Raw genomic sequence first — 19,003 nt, forward strand, 5'->3', positions numbered from 1 at the left:
CTTCCTGCCCTACTGGGTCCTATGGGTATAGGTATAGAGATAGAGATAAAGAACATAAGAAATGCCTCTGCTGGGTCAGACCCGAGGTCCATCGTGCCCAGCAGTCCGCTCACGCGGTGGCCCAACAGGTCCAGGACCTGTGCAATAATCGTCTATCTATACCCCTCTATCCCCTTTTCCAGTAGGAAACTGTCCAATCCTTTCTTAAACCCCAGTACCGTACTCTGCCCTATCACGTCCTCTGGAAGCGCATTCCAGGTGTCCACCACACATTGGGTAAAAAAGAACTTCCTAGTATTCGTTTTGAATCTGTCCCCTATCAACTTTTCCGAGTGCCCTCTTGTTCTTTTATTATTCGAAAGTTTGAAGAATTTGTCCCTCTCTACACTCTCTATGCCCTTCATGATCTTATAAATCTCTATCATATCCCTTCTAAGTCTCCTCTTCTCCAGGGAAAAGAGGGTCCTGCACTGAAAAACGTAAAATACCTTTATTACACAGGTCAAGGATTGTTCTTGTGGAAGTAACATTCTTAATCACAGCAATTATTTCCTCGGCTGATACTAATTTAAAGAAACCCCAAGGTCTATTCACTATGGGGCTCATAATCGAAACCTATTTTTTGTATATATCCAGGGTCATTTTAGGCCTCTGAATCCTGCTGTGTGCCCAGAGCTTTAAGGGGCATTTTTGGAGGAATACAAAAGCAATCGATAATTAAAATATCATCATACCATGAATATTATGGAACAATACTCTTAGTGACTTACTCCTTAACCATTTGACATACCAATCATTCAGATCTTTGACAAATCTGTTTAACTTCCTTAAACGTTTTCCTCTGCGTCTTCTGGCATGCTCCTACCTCCTGTTGTTTATAACTACGTTACATCCTCATGATATAACTTAGCTGCGTTCATGCAGCCTTTCTTGTTGTAAACCGTTTTGAACTGAAAGGTATGACAGGATACAAATAAAGCTATTATTATTATTATTATCATATAAAAAAGTTTTTGAATTTTTAAGTGGTTAATATCAGTCCTAATGTGAACAGGTAGATTATTCCAAATTGTAATGGCAGCTGTCGCTATCAAAGTGTCTCTTTGAACAGCTTCACTGTACAGTCTTATCATAGGCTTTAATGAATCTCCTCAGATTCTATACTGTTATACAGGGACTCCTTTAAGTGTCAAACACTGCTAACTCACAATAAGGTTATTGACAATTGTATGAGGTTTCCCATAGAGTTAGGAGCTAATAATCGAAACTGAAATACGGTTAAAAACCCGCCCAAGTCGGCACTTGGAAGATCTAAAAGACAGGTCGTCCAAGTGCCGATAATCGAAACGGCTTTTTGGACGTATCCATGGACATTTTAAGCCTTTGAATCCGGCTTTGCGTTCAGAGCTGAAAGGGGCATTTTTGGAGGAGGAGTTAGGGTGGGATGTGGGTCAACCTACACTTAGTCGTCCTGCAGGGATAATTGAATGTTTGATGAGACTGCCTAGGCAAAATTTATACATTGTGAGTTAGACAATGTAAAGACAGGTATAAGTGCCTGAAAGGTATTGAAAGTGACCAGATAACCACTGCAGAAACAAAGACCCACACACACTCCCCCTGTGTTCACTGACCGCATTGCACCCCCACAAAGTTCAGAATATAAACATACATACCTGCCTTCGGAACATCAGTACCTGACATGACATCTTCTACAGGCTTCTTTTTGCCTCCAAGGTTGCATTCCATCCTATTCCTTTCCTTCATTTTGTATTTTAGTTTTGTAGTTATATTTATTACTCTAATTAATCTATTGATTTCTTTTATTGCAACCTAGGCCATCTTCTATATGTTTCCGCCTCTTCTCTACTGTCCATTTTACAATTGTAAGGTACAATTATATAACAAATAAATATATCTTATAATATCATAGGATTCACAAAGAATACTCACTTCTGCCTCTCCACTTTGTAATGCTGTGAACAGTCATCAAACAGCTTCTGATTCATTTCCATGAAGAGTTTCAAGGCATTATAAATCAGACCATGAATTGTTCTGCAAAAATAACAGAGTGAGGTCATGGAGAAGAAAAAGAGGGGAGGGGATAGAGAAACATAGAAACATGATAGCAGATAAAGGTCAAATGGTCCATCAAGTCTGCCCATCCGCAGTAACCATTATCTCTTCCTCTCTCTAAGACATCCCATGTGCCTATCCCAGGCTTTACTAAATTCAGACACAGTCTCTGTCTCCACCACCTCTTCCAGGAGACTGTTCCACGCATCTACCACCTTTTCCGTAAAAAAGCATTTCCTTAGATTACTCCTCGGCCTATCACCTCTTAATTTCATCCTATGCCCTCTCATTCCAAAGCTTCTTTTCAAATGAAAGAGACTTGACTCATGCACATTTACATCACCTAGGTATTTAAACATCTCTATCATATCTCCCCTCTCCTGCCTTTTCTCCAAAGTACTTGATAAATCTTAACCAATTGTTAGTGTAGTCCTTATTCACTTCTCTCTAAATCACTAACTATTCTCTGTACTCTTTTTAAATCTCTAATATTGTAAAGCTATTGCGGCCCCATATATACACTGTAAAGAGATTATTGGTCTAGTACTAACATATACTTCATAATATATGCATATGTATATATATATTAATTCTTTATTTTTTCATTTGTATGGACTCATTTCGTTTCATACTTATTCTTAATTTCATAATTCTATAACTATTTCTTCATTTTATTTTCCTTCATTTCCTTAGGTGTGTTGAAACAAACCCCCTAAGTAGCAACTTTTAGATACAGTTCTTGCACGATGTTAAGCAGAGTATAATGTGTTTACATTTGAGAGGTCACCAGTGTTTGCAAGGTTTGAAGGAATTTTAAAAAAAAGCAAAAACTGAGAAGAGAGTTGGATTTTAAAAGTTTTGTATGTTTTGCAGTTCTCCTCGACCCTAAAGAAAAAAGTTGTTTGAAACATGCATGTTGGGAGAGGTGGCATTAATGAACATTTGAGAGCTAACCTCGAAGCTAAGTAGGTAAGTAATAAGATTAAATTAGAAGAAAAAGACATTAAGTAAGGAAATGAAGGAAACTAAAATGAAATACAATGAAGAAATAGTTATGGAATTATGGAATTAAGAATAAGTATTAAACTAAATGAATTTTAGAGTTTTGAGTAAATAAACAATAAAGTGGACTGATGAAGACAAGAGATTGTTGGCCATTATTCATGGTCCAGTTGATATCTGAAGGTCCATACCAATTAAAAAATAAAGAATTAATATATATATACATATACATATATTATGAAGTATATGTTAGTACTAGACCAATAATCTCTTTACAGTGTATATATGGGGCCGCAATATATAAACAGGCACCATATAGCTTTACAATATTAGAGATTTAAAAAGAGTACAGAGAATAGTTAGTGATTTAGAGAGAAGTGAATTTTCTGCAAAGTATACATACTGAGATCTTTAAGTCTGTCCCCATACGCCTTAACACGAAGACCACACACCATTTTAGTAGCCTTCCTCTGGACCGACTCCATCCTTTTTATATCTTTTTGAAGGTATACAGAGGCATCAATACCTCCTTTTTCCTACTGGCCATACCTCTCCCTACAACATCACCAGGAAATGTATCTTTTCAATTACCACACCTGTACACTGGAACTCACTACCACTTTACTTAAGAGAGGAAGAAAATATTGATAAATTTAAAATGAACTTAAAAACTTGTTTATTTAAGGACGCTTATGACAGATGATATTCTTTCCATCTTGGACCACCTACTTCCCTTAAAATCAAACAAGGAAGAGCACAGTTTCCCCTCCCCCTTTGTGTCAACCTTCTTTGTTTTTCTTTCCTATTGTGACTGTAGCTCTACCCCTCTTTCCTATTTGTCTCAGTCTGTCTTGGTTTGGATTACGTCTTAATTGTATATCCCCTAAATTTTTATACTCCTTTTAAAATGTAATGTACACCGCTTTGACAATTTTTAAGCGGTATATCAAATTTTAATAAACTTGAATTATTATTGATGACAAATTAACTTTCCATCAACAGAGAAGTTCAGTGGTAAGAAAAAGCTTCTGCAAATTAAGAATAATCAGATCAGTCACCAGTCTACTAGAACCCTCATCTCTTAATATTCTATTTCACTCCCTTGTGATTTTGCAATTTGATTACTGCAATTCCCTTTATCAAGGAATAACCCAAGAAGAACTTAGAAGGTTATAAATTATCCAAAACACAGCAGTCAAATTAATCTACAACGCAAAAAAGTTTGATTATGTTACTCCACTTCTAATAAAATCCCACTGGTTACCAATCACATACAAAATCCTATTGCTTACCTTCAAGACTAAACTAACACACACCCCAGGATTTATAGACAGACTACCCATCCCACACTGTCCATCTAGAATAATCCGATCCAGCAAACAACATCTCCTTAATATCCCTTCTCTACTCCATCTTTTCCACGACACCACTAGAAAGATTTTCTCTGTTACCACCCCTACACTGTAGAACTCTTTACCCCCACACCTTCAAGAAGAAACACCTATGGACAAATTTAAAGTAAATCTAAAGACCTTCCTATGTAAGGATGCTTATGATAAGTAATCCTCAGACCCCCAAAAGAAGGAAGAGCATACCCCCTACCTACTATATTGACCTTTATTGTTCTTCTCTCCTATTGTAAATTGTATTTCTCCCACTATCCCTCATTGTTTCAATATGTCAATTAAGACTAATTATGTCTCCCCAAGATTTTATTTGTTTATGACTCTGTACACCGCCTAGACAACATTTTAAGCAGTATATCAAATTTTAAATAAAACTTGGAAACCATAGACCTTAGAAGTCTACCTGGTATTGTCCTTAGGTTCCAAATACTGGAGTTACCGTTGAAGCTCACTCCAGCCTATCCAAACCATCTCCTTTTTCGGATTCAGACTGTGGAAATCTACCCATTCATATACTAATTTGAGATCCTTTATGTTCATCCCATGCTTTTTTGAATTCTGACATTGTTTTCCTCTCCACTGCCTCCCTTGGGATGTCATTCCAGGCAACCATCACCCTCTCTGTGAAAAATAATTTCCTAACATTACTCTTAAGTCTACCACCCTTCAACCTCAATTTATGCCCTCTAGTTTTACCAATTTCCCTTCTCTAGGAAAGTTTTGGTCCTATATTAATACCTTTCAAATATTTAAATGTCTGTATCATATCGACCGTCTCTCCTCTCCTCCAGAGTAGACATCACGAGGTCCTTCTCTGGCAGTGTTCAAGGCCCAGTTAAAAGTCCACCTCTTTGAGAGTGCTTTCAACTCCTAACTCCTTTCACCTTAGGTTCTGCATCCCCAAACCTATATGTCATGTCTATCTGTCCAAATTAGATTGTAAGCTCTTCCGAGCAGGGACTGTCTATAAATGTCAAAATGTACAGCGCTGCGTATGCCTTTCAGCACTATATAAGTGATAAGTAGCAGTAGTCCCTCTAGTCTCTCCTTGTACTTCTTTTGGCACAAACCCCCTAATATTTTCTTCATTTTTCTTTGGACCACTTCAAGTATTCTTATATCCTTGGCCAGATATGGCCTCTAAAAATGAACGCAATATTCCAAGTGGGGCCTCACCAACAACCTGCACATGGGCATCAACACCTCCTTTCTTCTGCTGGTTATGCCTTTCTTTATACATTCTAGCATCCTTCTTGGCTATAGCCACCACCTTGTCACACTGCTTTGTCGCCTTCTGATCCTCAGATACCATCATCCCAAGGTCTCTCTCCCTGCCTCTCACCTCCCAGCACATACATCTTCTTTGGATTTCTAATACTGAAATGGATCACTCTACACTTCTTAGCATTCAATTTTAGTTGTCAAACAATAGCAACACAACTAAGAATCCAACAAAACAGGATCTGCAGTATAACAAGAAGCGAAGCAAAAAGCAAAAGGGACTCCAGACGATGTACAAGATGCAGGCAATATTTATTAAAAAAAGAATTGCAGTGATATTACAACCTTATTTCCAACCTAGGGACCCAACAGGGTCCATGTTTCGGACAACACTCCTTCCTCAGGGGTCCATGGTAAATAAGGGATAAGGCAAACGGCAATACAAATAATAAAATTATTGCCTTCTTGAACCAAAATCTTGAAGCAAAAATGATTGGAGGGTAACTCCCACCTGGGCTGAATTTGAGCAAATGATAGAAAAGCCCCACCGCCCACCGCTACAAGTCTTTCAAAGTACACATCCTCTCTGCCACCTCCAAGCCAAGCAAATGGGCTGGAGAAGCCGGAACTTGGATGCCCCCCGTGAAACCATTAAGGGCTTCAGGTGTACAAGGTTCATAAGAGAGGGAGGTGAATACCAAGTTGCCAACCATCCACTGGGAGAGTATTTAAAATGTCCTGTCCACCCCTCATGAATAAAGCAGAGTAACACAGCCATATTATAAAGTCGAAGGTCAGGCAGATTAAACATAGAAACATAGAAACATAGAAATTGACGGCAGATAAGGGCCACGGCCCATCCAGTCTGCCCACCCTAATGACCCTCCCCTACCTTTACCTTGTGAATAGATCCCACGTGTCGATCCCATTTGGCCTTAAAATCAGGCACGCAGCTGGCCTCAATCACCTGAAGTGGAAGACTATTCCAGCGATCAACCACCCTTTCAGTAAAAAAGAACTTCCTGGTGTCACCTCGCAGTTTCCCGCCTCTGATTTTCCACGGATGACCTCTTGTTGCCGTGGGACCCCTGAAAAAGAAGATATCTTCCTCTGTCTTGACTCTGCCTGTGAGATATTTGAACGTCTTGATCATGTCTCCCCTCTCTCTGCGCTCCTCGAGTGAGTATAGCTGCAATTTTTCCAGCCGTTCCTCGTACGGGAGATCCTTGAGTCCCGAGACCATCCGAGTGGCCATTCTCTGGACCGACTCCATCCTCAGCACGTCCTTGCGATAATGCGGCCTCCAAAATTGCACACAGTACTCCAGGTGGGGCCTCACCATGGATCTATACAATGGCATAATGACCTCCGGCTTACGGCTGACGAAACCCCTGCGTATGCAGCCCATGATTTGTCTTGCCTTAGATGAAGCCTTCTCCACTTGATTGGCAGCTTTCATGTCCTCACTGACGATCACCCCTAAGTCTCGCTCTGCTACTGTTCTTGTTAGGATCTCACCATTAAGGGTATAAGTCCTGCATGGATTTTGGCTACCCAAGTGCATAACTTTGCATTTTTTGGCATTGAAACTGAGTTGCCAGGTCCTAGACCAGCGCTCCAGTAGGAGTAGATCGTGCATCATGTCGGGCATTGAGTTTTTGTCCGTTGTGCTTTTGCCCACTACATTGCTTAGCTTGGCGTCATCGGCGAATAATGTTATTTTACCTCGGAGCCCTTCTGTCAAGTCACTTATGAAGATATTGAACAGGATCGGGCCCAAGACCGAGCCTTGGGGCACTCCACTGATCACCTCTGTCATTTCAGAGGGGGTGCCGTTTACCATAACCCTTTGAAGCCTACCTCCAAGCCAGTTCCCAACCCATTTTGTCAATGTCTCGCCCAATCCTATAGAACTCATTTTACTTAGCAACCTGCGGTGTGGTACACTGTCGAATGCTTTGCTAAAGTCCAGGTACACGATGTCCAAGGACTCCCCAACATCTAGCTTCCTCGTCACCCAGTCAAAGAAGCTGATCAGGTTGGATTGGCAGGATCTCCCCTTAGTAAATCCATGTTGACGGGGATCCTGCAGGTTCTCCTCATCAAGGATTGTGTCTAATTGGTGTTTGATTAAGGTTTCCATTAGTTTGCTCAATACTGATGTGAGACTCACCGGTCTATAGTTTGCTGCCTCAATTTTTGAGCCTTTCTTGTGAAGTGGAATGACGTTAGCCGTCCTCCAGTCCAATGGGACGCTGCCTGTACTAAGGGAGAGGTTGAAGAGCACGGACAGCGGTTCCGCCAATACATCACTCAACTCCCTGAGCACCCTGGGGTGTAGGTTGTCAGGCCCCATAGCCTTGTTAACCTTGAGCCTTGACAGTTCATCGTAGACACTGCTGGGTGTAAACTTGAAATTATTAAATGGGTCAGCCGAGCTAACCCTTGTCTGTAGCTGAGGGCCTTGCCCCGGCGCTTCTCGGGTGAAGACTGAGCAGAAATATTCATTTAATAGTTGTGCCTTTTCCGAGTCTTTTTCCACATATTCACCGTCTGGTTTCCTAAGACGTACTATCCCTCCCGAGTTTTTTCTTCTGTCACTGATGTACCTGAAGAATGATTTATCTCCCTTCTGGATGTTCTTTGCTAGAGACTCTTCCATGTGGAATTTAGCCTCCCTGACTGCAGTTTTGACGGCTTTAGACTTGGTCAGGTATTCTGCTCTAGAGTCTTGGTTCCCTGATTGTTTGTAAGAGATGAATGCTTTTTTTTTTTTCTTGATGAGGTCTGAGATCTCCGTGGTGAACCACTGTGGCTTATTGTTCATACGCCGTTTACTTACTAATTTAACATAGCGGTTTGTCGCTTCCTGTATGGTGGCTTTCAGAGTCGACCACATTTCTTCTACGCTATTGGTTTCTGCTTGGCTTTGTAGCACCTGGTGAACAAATTCTCTCATGTTCTGGAAGTTTGTGTCCTTGAATTTGAGGACCTTGGTCAGTGTGGTAGGTTTAGTGAAGCCTTTCCTAAGATTGAACCATATCATGTTGTGGTCGCTGGAGGCCAATGTTTCTCCCACCGAGACTTCTGTGACACTTTCCCCATTGGTGAGTAACAGGTCCAGTATTGCCTGATCCCTTGTTGGGTCCAACACCAGTTGCCTGAGACGTGCTCCCCTCAAAGAGTTCAATAGCCTCCTACTGCTGCCAGAAGCAGAGGTAAGTGTGTCCCAATCCACATCAGGCATGTTGAAGTCGCCTAACAGTACTGTGTCCCCACGCAAGGTGATATTCTCTATATCTCCTATTAACTCCATATCTAGGTCATCCTGTTGTCTTGGGGGTCTGTAAATTACTCCAAGATACAGGCATTTGTCCTTTCCTCTGGCCAAATTGACTCAAAGAGATTCCCCAGTGTACTGGACGTCTGCGATTCTTGTGACCTTAATGTCATCTTTTGTATATAATGCTACACCTCCTCCCATTCTGCCCTCCCTGTCCCGGCGAAGCAAGTTGTAACCCGGTATGACCATGTCCCACCCATGGGTGTCCGTGAACCAGGTCTCAGATATTGCCACCACATCCAGGTCGGCATTCCTTATTTCTGTTTCCAGTTCCAGGATCTTGTTACCCAGACTGTGTGCATTAACGTACATAGCCCTCCATGTGTTTTTGTTACTTCTCGCTTGAGCTACTTGGACACTATTATCATTATGCTCATAATTTGTATTCTCCCTAGACTCAGAACTATATCGTGTACTTAACCCGGACTCCCCAGATCCAGAGTTACAGTGTGTACCTATCCCAAATATGGAAGGGTGTGTATCCTGTGGGGGTGTTCCCGCGTGGGCTACTTGAACTCCTTTGGTACAATATGCAATGTGTGTACCCCCTCTGGACCCAGGATTACAATGTCTACTGCCCATAGTCCTGGAATTACCATGTAAACTCTCCCCTGACCCAGAATTGCAATGTGTACTCTTCCTAGATCCAGAAGTACAATGTGTATATCCTCTAGACCCAGAATTACAATGTGGCCCAGAATTATAATGTAAACCTACCCTAGACTCGAAATTGTGTATGCTCTCCCCTGACCTAGAATTTCGGTGACCATTTACCTCAGCCTCAAAAAAGAATTGACAATTTAGCTCGTCAGGTTGGTTGTATGTGCCCATACCCTCCCCCAACTTACCTAGTTTAAAGCCCTGTGAAGTAGGCGGGCTAGACGGTGTCCAAGGACGTTCTTCCCTCTTCTGGTCAGGTGCAACCCGTCTTGTCCCTGTAGTCCTTGCAATGCTTCTCCATGATGTAGGAACCCGAAGTTCATCTCCCTGCACCATCCCTGCAGCCAGTCGTTGGCTCTCTGAATGCGATCCTCCCTGGCACTGCCCTTGCCCCTTACTGGGAGGATCGAGGAGAACACCACCTGCGCATCCATCCTCCTCAGCTTCTCCCCCAGGGCCCTGAAGTCTTCAGGTATGTTGTTCGGGGTGCTCCTGGCGGTGTCGTTGGTCCCGATATGGATGAGTATCATGGGGAAGTTGTCTCGGGGCTTGATGAGTCTGTCAAGGCAAGCAGTTACATCCCGGATCCTGGCCCCTGGCAAACAGCAGACCTCTCTTGATTGCAGGTCTGGTCTGCAAATTGGACCTTCGGTGCCCCTCAGCAGTGAATCCCCGATGACCACTACTCTGCGCTTCTTAGGGGTAGGCCGTTCTGATGCTTCCGGAACTGGAACTGCCTGCTGAAAATCTTCCTGTTCTTCGTTCTCAGGACCTTCCTGTAGCAGCTGATATCTGTTACTCAGGGCGATCTGTGGTGTCGATGTAGAGCTGTCCTGTCAACACCCCCATCTACCTGGTCAGGGCCTATTTATTGTAGCTAATGCGAACATGTTTATTACGCCAGACAAAGGAATTGATAATGGAGTGAAACATCTTTTTGTCTCTGTTCAATATTCATAAAGGTAAAATTTGAAGAAGGGAATAGAATCTTTGGCAAGAGTACCATTTTAGTCAGTGCTATCCTGCCCCACACTCCCAACTGAAGCTCCTTCTACTTGATACACAAACCCATATGTTCTCAATATGGTGTTGAACGTTGCATTTATACATAAGTTTGGGATTGGGACTCAAGTATACCCCGAAATACTGTATCAGCTTCCAAACTGAAGGAATACTAAACCCAGAGTGCCAGGGCTCCTGTCGAGTAGAATCCAAAGGCAAAAGCTCAAACTTATCACAGTTCACTCGCAGACCAGAGATAGTCCCAAAGGAACAAACTTTCTCTAAGGCCTTATGCAAACTGAAGGAATACTAAACCCAGAGTGCCAGGGCTCCTGTCGAGTAGAATCCAAAGGCAAAAGCTCAAACTTATCACAGTTCACTCGCAGACCAGAGATAGTCCCAAAGGAACAAACTTTCTCTAAGGCCTTATGCAAGTGAATATGGGCTTGGTCTAGATACAACAAAATATCATCAGCAAATAAATTAAGTCAGCTCTCCTTTTTCCCTATCCTGATCCCCTGAATATGAGGATCTGCCCGGATCTTGATGGCCAATGGTTCGATGGCAAGCACAAAAAGAAGAGGGAACAGGGGGCAGCCTTGGCGAGTCCCTCTTTCCTGTGAAAATGGAGGAGTTAAGTGCCCATTCACCAGAAGCCTAGCTTTGGGCTTTATATATAAACTGTGAATCCACTCAGGAAATTGCCCTTCTAGCCCATATTTCTGCAAGATCCACAATAGATATTGCCACGAGATGCTTTCAAAGGCCTTCTCCATATCCAGGCACACTATAGCCGCTGCACCACCCATACCTCACCTGGAGTACAATGCTATCAGTGCTCTTCTGAGGTTCATAAGAGGCTTAGCGTCCAGGTATAAAGCCCACCTGATCCTCATGAATGAGCAGGGGCAAAAATGCATTCAATTGTTTAGCCAGAATTGCTGCTAAGAGTTTGGCGTCCTGGTTAAGGAGGGAAATAAGATGATAGGAGCCCACCTGCATATGGTCCTTCCCAGGCTTAGGCAAAAGGACCATATGAGCCATATTTGACATCTCCATCCCCCATGGGAGCTCAAGGCTTTATAGGAAGCTCCCAGCATCGGGGTGATCAGATCATAGAAAATAGAAACATAGAAAAATAGAAATTGATGGCAGATAAGGGCCACGGCCCATCTAGTCTGCCCACCCTAATGTCCCTCCCCTACCTTCGCCCTGTGAATAGATCCCATGTGACGATCCCATTTGGCCTTAAAATCAGGCAAGCTGCTGGCCTTGATCACATGCAGTGGAAGACTATTCCAGCGATCAACCACCCTTTCTGTGAAAAATAATTTCCTGGTGTCAGCTTGTAGTTTCCCTCCCCTAATTTTCCACGGATGCCCTCTTGTTGTCGTGGGACCCTTGAAAAGGAAGATATCTTCCTCCGCCTCTATGCGGCCTGTGAGATACTTGAACGTCTCGATCATGTCCCCCCTCTCTCTGCGCTCCTCAAGTGAGTATAGCTGCAATTTGTCTAGCCGTTCCTCGTATGGGAGATCCTTGAATCCCGAGACCATCCGGGTGGCCATTCTCTGAACCGACTCCAGTCTCAGCACATCCTTGCGATAATGCGGCCTCCAGAATTGCACACAGTATTCCAGATGGGGCCTCACCATGGATCTATACAATGGCATAATGACTTACGGCTTACGGCTGACGAAACCCCTGCGTATGCAACCTATGACTTGTCTTGCTTTGGATGAAGCTTGCTCCACTTGATTGGCAGCCTTCATGTCCTCGCTGACGATATCCCTTAAGTCGTGTTCTGCTACCGTTCTTGTAAGGATCTTGCCATTAAGGATATAAGTCTTGCATGGATTTTGGCTGCCCAGGTGCATAACTTTGCATTTTTTGGCATTGAAGCTGAGTTGCCAGGACCTAGACCAGCGCTCCAGTAGGAGTAGGTCGTGCATCATGTTGTCGGGCATTGAAACATCATCTATTGTGCATTTGCCCACTACATTACTTAGTTTGGCGTCATCGGCGAATAATGTTATTTTACCCCGAAGCCCTTCAGCCAAGTCCCTTATAAAGATGTTGAATAGGACTGGGCCCAAGACCGAGCCCTGTGGCACTCCACTGATCACCTCCGTCATTTCAGAGGGTGTGCCATTCACCACCACCCTTTGAAGCCTACCTCCAAGCCAGTTCCCAACCCATTTCGTCAATGTGTCACCTAATCCTATAGAACTCATCTTGCTCAGCAACCTGCGGTGTGGTACGCTATCGAATGCTTTGCTAAAGTCCAGGTACACGATGTCCAGGGACTCCCCAATATCTAGCTTCCCCGTCACCCAGTCAAAGAAGCTGATCAGGTTGGATTGGCACGATCTCCCTTTAGTAAATCCATGTTGACAGGGATCCCGTAGATTCTCCTCATCCAGGATCTTATCCAATTGGTGTTTGATTAGAGTTTCCATTAGTTTGCTCACTATCAATGTTAGACTCACTGGTCTGTAGATTGCTGTCTCCTTCTTGGAGCCTTTCTTGTGGAGTGGAATGATTTTATAGTATTCTGGATCAAAACGGTCTGGCCCAGGTGCTTTGATGAGTTTCAGAGCCTTAATGCCATTCCGGATCTCCCCAATAGAATTGGGGGCATTCAATAAAGCTAGTTAGTCTGGCGTTAGTTGAGGTAAAGCTATCCCCTGATCTTGAAAGGGTCTTCGGGAGTATAAAGCCTCATAAAATCAAACAAACTGTTGTCTTATCTGTGAAAAACTTATTACTCAGATAAGATTGGATCTTCAGTACCTAATTTTAAAAAATTATTTGATCTAGTATCCAACTTATTTGATATTTCTTCACTTAAACAATCAGCATATACTTTTCTTCCTTCATCGATGGAGTTAGCTCATCATTTCAATTCAAAAATTATTAACTTAAGAACATCTTGCTCTCAACCATTGGCTACTCAGACCAAGCAACAATCATTTATTTCTGAGGTAGTTTACATCGACTTATTCTGGAAAGAATTTGAGAATCCAGACTGGGATCTTTTTGTCTGACTCTATAATAAATATGGAAAATCATTTAGCCACTTTGACCATTGTTCCCCGAAATTTATGAAATCTGCTCCAATGGATTTCAAACTAGATTTATTCAGCTGGTTATCTTGTATGATGAATAATAGAACTTTTCCATTTGACGGCGGATATATCTTGATTATACCAACAGTCAAAAAGATTCACTATCATTAGTTAATAATTATAGACCAATAGCTTCGATCCCATTTTTCATCAAAATTATGGAGGGCTTGGTTCATTTTCAAATATTGAATTACCTAGAATCTCAATCGCTTTTGCATGACACCCAATCAGGTTTTTGGCCTTTTTTCAACACCGAAACAGTAATATCTGCGATCCAGGATCACGTTCATGACCTTCTCAGTAAGGGCTCTTATGTGATGGTCATGCAATTTGATCTGAATGGCGCCTTTGATTTAGTGGACCATGTTAACCTTTTGAATTGTTTGGATTCTATTGGGATACATGGAAACATATACAATTGATTTGAAGGTTTTTTTGTCAACCCATTCGTATCAGGTCAAATTCAATTATGAATTTTCTGGAAAGTGAAGGAGTCCATGCGAAGTGCCATGGGGCTCCCTGCTTTCTCCTCTGTTATTTAATGTTTGTCTTCTCTGGGCTTAAAACTAACATCCTTGGGACTAAAAATATTTATCATCTTGCCATTCACTCTTTCCATTTCTTCCATCAGAAATGAAATAGAAGAGATATGTAATATCACTGAAACATAGATGTCAGAATTAAAGCTGAAATTGAACCCAGAGAAGACAAAATTCTTTGTTGCATCTCCAGGTCAGAATCCTACAGAAACATCTTTTCTGTTAAATAGCATTATTTACCTTATAAAACCCACTATCAAGATCTTGCGCATTATTCTAGATCGCCACTTGATTATGCAGGATCAGGTAAATGCTTTGGTGCAGAAGCTTTTTTATACTTTGTGGAAACTGCGTACTATTGGTTCAATCATTGATATTGAGCCAATTGGACTATTGCAATATAGTATACTTGACAGATCTTCAAAAGAACATATCAAGGCTTCACACAATCCAAAACGCAGCAGTTCGCCTGATCTATGGACTGAGAAAGTTCAGTCACGTGAGTCCCTATTATCGGGAATTACACTGGCTTCCTGTGGAGGCTTGAATTAAATTCAAGTTCGGTTGTCTTTGTTACAAGTCCTCTTCATGCCACCCATGTACCTGTCTGAATTATTTACTTTTACTCAATCTAATATGTGTCCTTTATGGACATTATTACCTGATGTTTCTTATAAGTACTAACTAAGTTAGTCAGAAGCCTTCCTGCCTTTTCTCCCCATCTATACAGCTTATATCTTTGATAGTAAATATCTCTAGAGACTCTTTGGGTAAGAATCGCATCTATTCGTTGCCTCAAATCTTGCAGGAGCCATTTATCCTCGGCGTTCAAAGTTGCCATATGCCTCCCTCTCAAGGACTGCAGATAAGGCCAAAAGGTCCACCTCCTGATTCTTTCTCTTGCTGGAAACATATGCAATAACAAACCCCTGTATGACCGCCTTCGAGGTCTCCCAAAAAGTACTGGGTCAATATTTGGAGATTGATTGTTGTGACAATAGTCCAGCCATTGCTCTTGGAGATACTTGTGGAAATCTAAGTCTCGATATAAGTGGCAGAGGAACTTCCAACTACGCTCTGTAGAGTCTGAGATAATATACAATGCTAGGACCAATGGGAATGGTCAGACAACGGGACATCCGGGATGCTAACATCATCCACTCCCGGGAGCAGAGAGGGTGGGACCAACATATAGTCCAGGCGGGCATACACATCATGGGGGTGGGAAAAAATGTATACGTACGCTCAGAAGGATGCATTATCCTTTAAATGTCTATCAGGTCCAAATGATCGATCAAGAAATTCACCCCCTTGGCTCTGTGGTCCTTCGGGCACCGCCTGGACAGACTACAGTCTAAGGCGGGATCAGCAGTGATATTGAAATCTCCCCCTACAAACAACTGATATTCTGGATACATCATCAGTTTGGTCAAAAGATCAGAGAAGAAACGTTGATTATACACACTAGGGGCATGTCAATTATGTCCTGTTTTATTAGTCTCTTGTTTGTATTTCCCTTTTTATTACTGTAAAACACTTAGAATTCATGACAGGCGTTTTATCAAAATGTTAATAAACTTGAAACATACAGGTTACAAAACAGCCATTCGTATCCCCACAGTTCTCCCAGTACAATCACATATTTCCCATCCTTATCTTGAAGGACCTTATGAACATTCAAGGGCAATTATTTATGGAACAAGAAGGCTATACCCCTCTACCGACTATTATAAGCAGAGACACACACCTCTCCCACCCATTCCCTGTGCAGTTTATTGTGTTCTGAGTCAGGTGCTTTTCCTGCAAATAAGAACATAAGAACAGCCTTACTGGGTCAAGCCCAGTATCCCGTTCTCACGGTGGCCAATCCAGGGCACTAGTACCTGGTCAAAACCCAAAGAGTAGCAACATTCCTTGCTACTGATCTAGAGCAAGCAGTGGCTTCCCCCATGTCTTAATAACAGACTATGGACTTTTCCTCCAGGAATTTGTCTAAACCTTTCTTAAAATCAGTTACACTATCTGCTTTTACCACAAACTCTGGTAACGCGTTCCAGAACTTAACTATTCTCTGAGTGAAAAAATACTGCAGTGTTGTCATAGCGATAATCTAATATTGAAAATGTCTAAAAAATCAAAAATAAAAAAAAATCAAAACTGCAAGTTGGACTCATTTATATCATTTGGTGGGATCAGACAGAGAACTACCTGTAGCTAAACTACCAACTGTCGGGGATCTCATTAGATATGGGTTTGAGAGGCATCAGTAATCAAGACAGATAAAATGACAGCACTGATGAACTGGTGAATGACCTAATGACATTACATTACATTGGTGTCTTCTATCTTGCCAATTTGACCTTTCGGTTTGAGGCGGTTTACAACAAGAGTTGGCCTGGGCATTTCCAGAGAGAATACATGGTTAATAGATGTAGTATGCGTTGGGATCTGTGGAGGGTCGATCAGGTTTAGTTAGATCATTTGACAAATTTCTTGAAAAGAATTAAATTCTTTCCTGAATGTTTTGTAGTTGGGCATCATAGTCAGCAGATTGGGCATAATCCGTTCCAGGAGCATGCTCGTAATCCAAAATGCTCGTATATCAAAGCAAGTTTCCCCATAGGAAGTAAGGGAAACTTGCTTTGATATGTTTCCACCCCCCACCTTCCTCCCCCCCCCCCCGAGGCCAGCAGCGCTGCTCTCTCCCCACGAGAATCAGCATTGCTTCCCCCGAAGCCCCCCCCCCCACGAACCGGCACCCCCCCCCCCCCCGCCGCAAACTGAGGTCCCCCCAACCCACCCGAACCCTCTTCTTACTTTTCTATAGCCTCCGCAGCGGTACCAGCACCAGTATGTCCTGTGCGTGGTGCTGGTGCCTGAAGATTTGCTTCCTGTGCTGGGCCTTGAGAGTTCACGTTCAACGTGAGAGTTCACGTTTGACGTGAGAGTTCACGTTCGACGTGAACTCTCAGGCCTTGCACAGGAAGCAGATCTTCAGGCACCGGCACCACGCACAGAACATGCTGGTGCCGGTGCAGCTGCGGAGGCTACAGAAAAGTAAGAAGAGGGTTCGGGTGGGTTGGGGGGACCTCAGGTCGTGGCGGGGGGGTGCCCGATGGCAGCGGGGGGGCCCGATGGCGGCGGGGAGGGAGTGCCGGATCGCGGGGGGGAGGGTGCCGGTTCACAGGGGGGGCGCTCGCAAATCAAAGCAGTGGTACCTCGGTTTCCAAGGCGCTGATTTTGTGAATGCAAAACACTCGCAAACCGAGGTACCACTGTATCTGCAAGCATGAAATAAAGAGTTGTATTGATGTGGGATGCAATTCTGCCTGTGTCAGTGGAATATGCATACTTCGTGAATGTAGCAGAGAGAAGATTCCTACGATTGACAAGCACAACAGAGAAATGGCCATTTTTGGAACAAAAATATAGACGTTTTTCTGTTTTGAAAATGGTCATGTTTGCTAATGGATTTTGTGCATGTTCCTTAAAACATTCAAACTTAGATTTGGATGTCATATCAAAAATGCCCCTGTCCTTAATCCTTAATGCAAAAAAATTTGTCCACGTTACCCAACTCCTAATAAAATCCCACTGGCTACCAATCATACATAGAATTACATATAAAATTCTACTGCTCACTTTCAAGGCCAATCTAACACACACTCCTGGATTTATAGACAGACTTCTCATCCCTCACTGTCCAACTAGAACACTTCAATCTGGTAACCAACATCTTCTAAATATTCCTTCCCTACGTCATCTATTCTACCACTAGAAAGAAGATTTTCTCTGATACAGCACCTACGTTGTGGAATTACTTAACCTCACATCTCCAAGAAAAATACCTATTTACAAATTTACAGTTAATCTTAAAGACTTTTTACTTTTTATATTTGAGTATTTTTATTGAAAATTATTCAGACAACCATACATTGCAAAAACAGCACAAAAAATACACAAGGCAAGTACAGCACAACCCCCACCTTCCCCCCTACCTTGCCCTACCCTCACCAAACCCCCCTTCCCCCTTCCCCCTACCCACCCAAATACCCCAAACAATCCAGCTTCCAGAATGCCTATCAGATCATGGGTTCAATAAATGACTACGTGCTTCATGAGTCAATGTGAACCAAAAGGGCTCCCAAATGGAACAAAACAAACATCCCTGAGGTGTGTTTAAAGATGTCAAAGAGAGACATTCCATAGAAGCTTGGTGTATCATAAGAGTATGCCAATGAGACAAAGTTGGGAAATCTGGTACAATCCAACAATGCAATATTGTTTTTTTTCCCCCAACAAAATAGCACATTCCAAAAACTCCCGCAACCCCTTTGGGGACATACGAGGAAGATTCTCCAACATGAAGAGCATCTCTGGACAGCTGTTATAACCATGTTGGTGATGTGTTGTCATAGCTGAGTCCAGAAAACCTGCACCAAAGGACGTACCTAGAATTGATAGCCTAAATTAGCCATTGGGTAATGACATTTAAGACAATTATCATTAAGACTCATTTTTGCTCGGTGGAGGTAGGCTGGGGATCTTTGGTATCTTAGCAGAAACTTAAAGTTCATTTCAATTAAGGTTACCTGAGGGGTGATGCTAGATGTGCGTTTGAGTCCT

General features: G+C 42.6%; 1 protein-coding gene across 2 annotated transcripts in view; it reads right to left on the reverse strand.

Moving 5' to 3' along the window:
* The window catches only part of PPP2R5D (protein phosphatase 2 regulatory subunit B'delta), a 391,698-nt gene that overhangs the window by 90,083 nt on the left and 282,612 nt on the right, over positions 1-19,003 (reverse strand). The window contains exon 13 of one of the 2 annotated variants that reach the window (XM_033937705.1): positions 1,954-2,055. In XM_033937705.1, the coding sequence (XP_033793596.1) occupies positions 1,954-2,055 (102 nt within the window). Of the gene's footprint in view, positions 1-1,953; positions 2,056-18,435; positions 18,829-19,003 lie in introns of those variants that run through there. The other variant, XM_033937706.1, reaches the window with a different exon arrangement.

The sequence above is a fragment of the Geotrypetes seraphini genome, chromosome 3, assembly GCF_902459505.1.
Source record: "Geotrypetes seraphini chromosome 3, aGeoSer1.1, whole genome shotgun sequence".
NCBI lineage: Eukaryota > Metazoa > Chordata > Amphibia > Gymnophiona > Dermophiidae > Geotrypetes > Geotrypetes seraphini.